The sequence below is a fragment of the Ylistrum balloti genome, unplaced genomic scaffold, assembly GCF_031769215.1.
Source record: "Ylistrum balloti isolate Yb309-2 unplaced genomic scaffold, AGI_CSIRO_Ybal_v1 Utg370946, whole genome shotgun sequence".
NCBI lineage: Eukaryota > Metazoa > Mollusca > Bivalvia > Pectinida > Pectinidae > Ylistrum > Ylistrum balloti.
Genome location: NW_026782533.1, coordinates 869,140 through 879,115, shown reverse-complemented (window position 1 = coordinate 879,115; position 9,976 = coordinate 869,140). Strand labels below are relative to the sequence as shown.

The 9,976-nt window shown below is 34.6% G+C and overlaps 1 protein-coding gene across 1 annotated transcript; it reads right to left on the bottom strand.

Moving 5' to 3' along the window:
* Positions 1-2,925: 2,925 nt before the first annotated feature.
* On the bottom strand, positions 2,926-6,888 carry LOC132559619 (uncharacterized). The gene is made up of 8 exons (XM_060224251.1): positions 5,940-6,888; positions 5,410-5,606; positions 5,167-5,277; positions 4,704-4,772; positions 4,325-4,585; positions 3,972-4,211; positions 3,329-3,493; positions 2,926-3,102 (listed from the first exon to the last, which is right to left on the bottom strand). The coding sequence occupies exons 1-8, from the start codon at positions 6,886-6,888 to the stop codon at positions 2,926-2,928; spliced, it is 2,169 nt and encodes a 722-aa protein (XP_060080234.1).
* Between the last annotated feature and the right edge of the window lie 3,088 nt (positions 6,889-9,976).

Sequence of the window (9,976 nt, the reverse complement as noted above, 5' to 3'; positions counted from 1 at the left end):
TTTCTAAATAATCACATATTAAATAGCTTTTCAGAGTAGCAGTTTCATTATGAATCGTAAACTCTGAAAACCAGTTCAAAGGTCTTTATTATTTACTTTGACTTATAGTGACCTCGTCATTTTACCTACTAGTCTGCATATATTTACAAAACTCTTGTCAAAGGTATTACTGAATGATGTCTAATCATAATCATACGAAAGGTAGAACGAAATCGGTTGTTGTCAAATAATTAATTTCGTATGGATTTAGGTTTGTTTAAATCACGGGTACTCTAAATCAATGAATTTATATGTCCATAAAATGATAAACGGAAAACAAATTAACATAGATTATGGATTTTGTGAGCAAAATTTATCCAGGAAATTTTTGAAAATCCATCCTATGTTATCCCCTGAAAGTATATTGTTTTACAGTGATTTTTGTTCGACCTTCAAACCTGACGTCTGTCTTTAGGTGTGAAGTCATTTACCGACTGATGGAGATATCAGAGCCCACTGTTATAGGTAACACAGGTATATTAAGCTACTTTGGGATGTACCCTATCTACGTTTAAGTATATGACTCTATTAGTTACAGTAGCAGGTGTGGTGGAGACACATACATCAATCACGTCCTGTTTACAGAAATGATCCAGTGTTCATCAGACCGCTTCTGATACTATATAAACGACACTTACGTAAAAAGTAAAATGTAAAACGAAATCCGAACTATTCTGACATTACAACCTGGCATAACACAATTTCTCAAAACAGTATTTCGCTTAAGATTTCCAGCACCTATACTATCACTGTATTACAGGTTATTCTATACTAAGTATAAAGTTTCATTCCGTTGATGTATTTTTTTTCGTAATTTTTTATTTTAGCGTCCTGTCTTACATCGAAATTAAAACATATCTGTGATGCCATCAATTGTTAGAGTTTCTACCTCAACATATCGGACGTGTATATATTTATATATATATATATAACCTACATGTACACAGAAACTGAGACTCGATCGTTATTTCTAATGTTGTTATATATCTAAGAAACGATTATTCAGAACTGTAAACTTACCTGTCCATGAGTTCCTCCTTACACCATGATGTACACTTTAATTCACATGGGACTTATTATGCCTATAACGCGTGCATTATGTAGCAGAGAAACGTCATCTCTTCTCTCACACAGTTGTCAGAATTTCATTAAATCCTGTCAGACGAGGTGTTCACCCTGTACTGTGTCGCTTCAGTGTAACTATGTTTATATTTTGTACCGATGGGAATATATGGTTAGGATACAGGTTTCAGTGTTTTGTTCGTCACGCTATATGTCCTATACCTGATAACAATAGTAAAACTTAGTGAGCCACCCAGTTTATCTCGTTCTGGCTGTTTTATCAAAGATAACCTCTGATAACCTGCAGGAGCAAACTAGTGAGGGGATTTCCTAAACCTGACTCCCGCTTGACGAATGTTATTCAGAACCGGTTTTATTGGGACCTTAAAAAGACAACAGATGCAATTTTATATTCATGTATTGGTATGCAATTTTGACACTGTTTTTGCTTATCATTAACCTCGTATGAACGAATTGTAAATATATACTTAAATGGGATGAACGAAAGTTTTTTTTTTAGATTTTCCCCTCAAAAAAAGCTTTTAATTTTTTAAAAAATCATAAGTTACAACAACAATATGCAAATTTATTTAAATATGAATCGTCGGACGAGACAAGGTCACCTTCATATCCATGATGGCGAATTTCTATTTTTGCATGTGACACCATCGTAAATATGACTCAGACTACATATTATATTAACGCGAATGACAAAACCTCATAGCAGTGTTAACGTAAACAAATGCCAATTAATTGGACTACAAATATCAAAATGTCCCTGAAAGATTTATTGTAATGATTTTTTTTTAAATAATGAAAGGGAACATGTATTTATATGTACATGTAAGTGCACGACAGGTCAAGACTCTTTAGTCTGTTTTCGGAAATATCTTATTTAGATCGAATACTTCAGGAATACATAAAATGTCTTTCAAATAATAATAATTATATCGTTATCTTATACCATTATAAATTAAATTTGAGTTAGTCTTCAAATACAGGTTTTAGATACGATAAACATCGCAGCAGAAAAACTAGGATATTTTCTATAGATATGATGCACACTACGATGCAAAGATTTCCATTCTTCATTGGTATGAACAATCATTTTGTGGAGAGAATGAGAGTGAAGGAAATTGAAATTCGCTAGTATAGGCCGATTACGGTTTTCCTGGACTTAAACAAATGTGTCCACTAGTTTCGAGGGGCTAAACAGCTGTACCATGAAGACAGCATTCATACACCATATAAAGCATTTCAGTCGTATTCAGGGGTGCTATTCAATTACCTGTCTTTTGTCAATTTGTCCAATCATCCGAAACCAATGTGTATCTAATTGACCTTTTCATATCTTCCGATGATATGTAAATGTTTGTAGACTTTCTGACATATGTACAATGTGACGTGTCGTTAAAAGCAACGATCAAGATTTCTGGGTGATGATGTTTTCAACTTTCTTCTGTGACAATAGTATCGACGCATGATACTATTTATAGATATTCAGTTAAAGAAAAAATATAGATAAATACGTTATAAATAACAACAACACGGTTTTGCATATTTAAAAGTTTTACAACTCACTTTAACAAGATATTACATAACATTGCATATTAATATAACAACTGATAGCTGCCGAACGAAAAATATCGGCGACTAGTACGAGTTAGTAATTATCTGACTTTTGTATCAGCTTTAAAATCTTTAAACAATAAGCTGTAATAACTTAGTCAACACTGGCAGTAATCATTTGAAATGCTGTTTGTACATTCTGAAAAATGCTGCTTTAATGATATGCTTATACGCATTGCTGAGTTTGTATGGCCACTAAGGTCTGGTGGTCGGCTTTGAAAAACAATCTTTCAAAACTGACATGACTCCTTTTGCAGTTGTCATATCTGGTTTTATGTCTTTTTGGCTTGTCTCGGTCATTGTGAGTGACTGCTGATTTTGAACTGTTGGCTCGTTGCTTGTTTCGTCTTCTTCATCAATATGACCAATTTTCTGAAAATGAATAAATTAAACATCAAGTTATAGTTATATTATATCGAATTTTATACATATGCAGTAGCAAAATGAAGATAAGAAAAGCTAGCGACATGCCTAATAGTGCTGATGTACCAAATAATGTGTTCCTTTGTTCGTCTGTAAATCCATATATTTCAAAAATATGTTAATTTGTTTGATACGGACGTCTATTCGAAGTTAATCATTAACAATTCATGCATACCAAATATATTGACGATTTCTCTGTAAACTCTGAGAAATCTAGACCCTCTCCTCCGTATCTATCTTGAATCTGTTTCTGAATGGAGATGAATGACTTCGGTGTGACGTCACTATCGCTCTTCCGCCTGTCTCTGCTGATGTTACCTGTTTTCACGTCATGGCGTACCTAAGTGATTCAGAATGATGCTGATTAATCATAAAGCTCCTAGATCGCCACATCTAGTATCGGATAATACGTTGTCACCCTGAACCTCCAAGGAAAACAATACTTTGCTTCAGTGTTTTGTTGTCTTCGGTCACTCATTTTAGAGGGACAAGTACTTCAACTGTTTACTAGAAAGTTTGGTTATATATTGTCAAAATTTGTACAGTCATAGTTGAGTATCCATTTTATATCTATTTATAAATATCATGATACCAAGGAAGATTTAACAAAATGCGTTTCACAAATCAATTAATTTTTAACTACATTTGGTGTTTGTCCAGATAAATCTTTTACACTTAGACAATGAGGGTACAAAGAACACCTAACAATTTCCCCAACGAACTGTTAGAAATGCAGTTGTGATGAGAACTTGGAACTATCAGGTTTAATTAACAGCTTACCATCCACATTTGTTAGATTTTCAATGAATATCTCTTACCGGGTAAGTGGTCCATCGCTTATTTTCTTGTCGCAAATGAAACTCTTCGGGTTCTTGTGATTCAATGAAGTCATGTGATGTTGTGGGAGGATGCACATATTTTTTGTTTGGTTTTGTGTCGGACGTTTTAAAACGGGTACAATTGAAAGGTACAGGGGTATCTGGCCGAGTAAAGCATTTCTTGTGATCTTTTCCTCCTTGTTGATATTCTGGCTTTTCCTTAAAATCAACATTTTCCATCTGAAGAAAATAATTAAATACTAGATATCAGGCAAAAACATTGATAAAAGGAACATAGAAATGAATCAGTTTCAAGATATGAATACAATTGATATTTCATCACGTGTATTTACCTGTCGAAGCTTCCTTCTCTCCAGTTTCTGTTCCCGTCTGTACTTGTCACTTTCTGTTATGGTTTGGTTTGTACTTTTGGCAGTGGCTGCGTAACCAATGATCTGACTGTTCATTCGCTGGCAGTGACGTCTAGATGACTGGCTACCATTGGTGGTAATATCATATCGCGGCATTGGTAAGTCTACCACACCCGAGACCACAGAGCATTTATCCAGTGCGTAAAGATCAACAGCATCTAAAGATGACGTTGGTGTGTGTTGCTGAAATTGGAGAGAGAAAGTTGCGACAGTCCTTGTATCATCACAACAAAAAGTTTCCTAACAAATCTGCATCAATAGTTCCTACGTAGAATTTGTTCGTGGTGAAGGACATACCTACCATTACTTTACATATAAAGTCAGCATCGGATGATGTGCCAGTTTTCTCTGATTGTTGAAGATCAGCACGCTATAAAGAAATTTAAAAGTCATTATCACATGTATGAAGTCAATCATTTATCAGAGTGGCAAAAAGAAACTATATCCACGCAAATTATTAACTACGATTCATATTAAAAACTGGCAACAAATTGTATAACATAGACGACAGAAATTACATTGTAAAATACATTTGTTAACGAACGAGGTATTGCACTTGATAAGAAATTGTAAAGAAAATCATTATAAGGTTTGTACATAATATTCATATCTTGACAGATATGATGACAAATTCCACTTTAAATTAACCAAAATGAACATAAATCAACTCTGCACATAGCGGATATTAACGGAATTCGTGGCTCTTGCAGTGTAAGAGTATTTATGTATTATTTCCTTAATAAATAAATAGATTACTAATTTACCCTTCCAGTGTAAAGAATTGGCCCTGTCCAGCGGCGTCTCCCTTTGTCAGTCCTAGAACACTGTGCTGTGGCACTTCTTTCACATTTAGAAACACATGATTCGCCGCCTGCCTGTAACACATCCAATTGTCTTAATGATTTTATTAAGAATATATCAATTCTGCTATTCACATTTATTATAAGATTATAGCCAATTAAACATCATTAATGCACATCAATATCCTGTTTACACATATTCTTTACCTTTCCATGTGTTTTGCTAGCCCATCTCTCTGGTTTCTGTCCAGGCTCTATAGAGCTTGCACTTCGTTTCAAGGATGAACCTGAACATGTTTTGAAGTCGAGGCCATCCCTTTCCAAGACTTGACAAGCTCGTAATAAGTCCGTTCGGTTCTTGAAAAGTAAGGCGTGTTGTGCTTGTTCCTCTGTGTGTTTTTGGTCTGTAATATGATAGTAATGGCTGAATTCAATTTAAATTTCTAGATATTTTATAGGCATTAAGACAAAAGGATTCAACACCAGTCTGTATCAGCCCTTTTTCTAAAACAGAAACATGCATACTGATACAAACTTGGACTTAATATAATACATAGCATATCATAACATTAAATACGGGACAAGGAGGCAACGCTGAAATATATTCATATTGAATTTTTTGTTTGTTTGACATGAAATGTATTTTAAATAGTTAAGCTGCCAGTGTCACCTAAATAGATTAAGTAGAAATTAGTTAAGCCCATTCAATAATTAATTATATATTATTCAATTTTTACCTGACCACAGTTTAATTTTTCGGAGCAAAGGTTCCAATCGTTTCTTCATTTCCTGTTCAAAAAGGGATTTCATCCAAATGCGTTGCTGGTATTCTCGGTGGCCAACACTTTTCCCCACATCAACAACTGCTCGCCTGATTTCGTCGAGATGTTTATTGGTTTCCAAATCGTCTTGGTACCATTGACTAATCAACTGGTGATATTCGGATAGCATACGACCGTCTATACTCTTATGTTTCACCTCATCTAGGCGGGACTTACATTCAACACCAAGTAGACGAATGAGGGCTCCAGAAATGTCTTTCCAGAAGGTATCGAACCTCTCTTGGTTCAAACCAGCAGTGCTTATGTGAGACACTTTGTTCCTATACAACCGAAGCCGTAAAATATCATCACCAATATGAGTATGGTGCTCAGGTGGTAATTGTTCAAAACATGAAGATGTTGGCTTTATATCAAATAGATTGAAGAGTAAAAAACTCAGAAGTGTTATGTCTAGTTTCTGAAATAGCAAAGTTGGAAACAGGTAACCTAGCTGCTTCTTACTTAGTACTTTCTTGGACTTAATTTGGTCTGAATGACCACTGAGAAACACGACGAGACCTTCACCCTCCAAATGGGACTTGAGAAGAGCAGCATTTCCATCTGATACACGCGGAAGATTAAATACAATGGTATTGATGAGCAAGAGTGTGTCTGGATCTAACTTATTGAAATGAGGACATGCTGGACAGGAGAATAGTTTATCAAATTGTGCTTGTGGCAGTTTGTTCTGAAGGTGAGCTTTTTTGTTCTGTATATAATTATTGAACACTTCATATATCAGACGCTCTTTCAAGGCCAATGATCCCAGCTCGTTAAGAAAAATGACCAATCTTAGAATATGTGTTTGTTCCCTGGGTATCGCTAATCCTGCTTCATCCTTCTTTTGTGCTTCCATTCCTGACATCCTGAGGGGAAAAACAAGATTAAACTACCCTCTTCAATGAAAAATTCCAGGAATTAACAATTCCTGTGTGAATTAATGTTGAATGTTGCAGGACATTTTAAACGAAACATTTTATCATGTATTTAAAGATGAGAAAATTGATATAATAATCCATTTATCTTTTCTTTCGAATCATATAAATATGAATTTTAGCAATCAAGGTGACATACATTATAAAGCAACGTTTAAATTATCAATGAAAAAACTTAATTAATTCTTCGAGACTTACGTTACCACACTCGTCTATCAGGTAGGTTTTTGTATATAATGACCAATATATCTGTCTTAACACTTTTTACATCATGTCCGTGAATAAAACATGTGGTAATTTTCAAGTCTTTGTGTGTCTGTTTATCTATCCATTATAAAGGTTATTAGCAAATATTAATATCTTTGATTGTTTGCCAAAACGTAATTGATATATGTATATCGAAAACATCCCAATCACTACGCAAATAAACACTAATACTTACAAAACACTGCCCCATTGGTGCGGTCGTTGCTATTGCAATGTTTAAGTAATGTTTAGCCTGCCGTTTCCCTAATAAGTTAACATAGAGATCACTGGAGCGTTATGACAATAAATAGATATTTGTATTGCGTTAGCGCTATATTTAGATTTCCCGTACCTGTATCGAATAACATTGTTCGGGCTATAATCGTGGTGTTTTAAATGCTTATGTATGAGTGCGAGACACCAGTGTAACAGTCATGTCTTATATTTTGTACACGTGTACATACACATGATTACATCATATACACCGACGTAACCAGCAGAAACATTAGCTTAATTATTATAATAATGTGTATTAATTATTTTCAGTGTTTTAAAATGTAATTAAAAAAACAAAGGAAAGTATAGAATATGACAATGAAAATTTATTACGAAACTGTTAACATGTCTTACAAATTTGCAGTTGAAGCTGATATTTCTAACAGCGCCTTTTTCAGTATATAACAATTATCAAATGCTCAAAGTTTATATGTTTTGAAGTCAGTTATGATAATCAGTTTTAGTGTCTGTAAGGATAACACAATACCAATCACACCAATACACTTTGAATCAGCCATATTAGTTAGATTTATGAACTATCATGATTGCAAGTTTACTCAATTTATTGACGACACATTAAGGGGCACGTGTGTAAAAGATTAAGATGGCCGTCTCAATTTACTCAGTCGTGTATATTTGTCAATCACCCTTATCTATGTATCGATCTTTCTTATTACATGTTTCAATATGACTTGATCAGAATATTTATCAAGGTAATGGACCACAAAAACACTTACATCAGCTGAAGAAGATTTCCCGATGACGAAATGCTTTGCCGCCATACACCATGCATAAAAATTAAAAATAGATTACTATGGTGGAGATTTTCAGTACTCCTTATTCAGGATGAATTCTTTAAATTCCTGTCTAAGTATATAGACGCTGAAATCAATGAGATAAGCGTTATTTTTAACACTGTGTGTGTTGTGGAACTGAGACTTTAATGACTTAGTTGTGCTCACCTGTATTTGTAGACCCAAAATAACACAAATAAAACTGCGTTGTTTGCATAGTGTATCTAAAAGCAGAAGGCCTTTAAATCGTCCCGAGCAGACAGTTATACATATTTACCTGTCGTAAACAAAATTCCTTCTGAGATCTCGATAATATGAAATTCATTTTAAGTTTGTTTACAAAACAATGATGATCTGATACCTATAACATTCCCTTTATGCTTTGCATATTATAAGTATCTCAAATTATTCTACACCGATAAAGTGATAATGAACTATCCCGAGAAAAAGTTAACCTGACCCGATACAGTGAATCTACCCGATATTATTAAGCTGACCCGATACAGTGAACCTATCCCTATATTGTTAAGCTGACCCGATATATTTAACTTATCCCTATATTGTTAAGCTGACACGATATATTGAACCTATCCCTATATTGTTAAGCTGACCCGATACAACGAACCTATCCAGATGTTGATACGCTCACCCGATACAGTGAACTTTTCCCGATATTGTAAAGCTGACCCGATACATTCAACATATTTTGATATCGTTAAGCTCACCCGATACAGTGAATCTATCCCGATATTGTTAAGCTGACCCGATACAGTGAATCTATCCCGATATTGTTAAGCTGACCCGATACAGTGAACCTATCCCGATATTGTTAAGCTGACCCGATACAGTGAACTTATCCCGATATTATTAAGCTGACCCAATACAGTGAAGCTTCCCCGATATTGTTAAGCTGACCCGATAAGTCAACCTATCCCGATATTGTTAAGATGACCCAATACAGTGAACCTATCCCGATGTTGATAAGCTGACCCGATATATTGAACCTATCCCGAAATTGTTAAGCTGACCCGATACAGTGAACTTATCCCGATATTGTTAAGCTGACCCGATACAGTGAACCTATCCCGAAATTGTTAAGCTGACCCGATACAGTCAACATATTTCGATATCGTTAAGTTGACCCAATACAGTGAATCTATCCCGATGTTACTAAGCTGACCCGATATATTGAACCTATCCCTATATTGTTAAGATGACCCGATACAGTGAATCTATCCCGATATCGTTAAGCTGACCCGATACAGTGAACCTATCCCGATATTGATAAGCTGACCCGATACAGTGAACCTATCCCGATATTGTTAAGCTGACCCGATACAGTGAACCTATCCGGAAACCGATGCAGACCGGATACGATAACATATTGCATTTCGTCACAGTACTCTTTCCAAAGTCAAGTGATACAATACAATTTTCGTATCGTTTTACTTCTGTTCGGGGCGTGTGCAATAGTCGACTTCTATAAATGTAAACATTTGCTTGTAAATAAGAATGCATTATACTAATTACGTATGTTGTTTTTATATTAAAACGAATGGTATTTACATGACCTACTGAACCTTTATCAATAAAAGAAGTAAGGATTTAAAACTATATGTTATATATATTAAATCCAAGATATTTCCATCAAAAATAAACAAAACAAAAAATTAATAAATCATTTCATCACATAAACGATCAT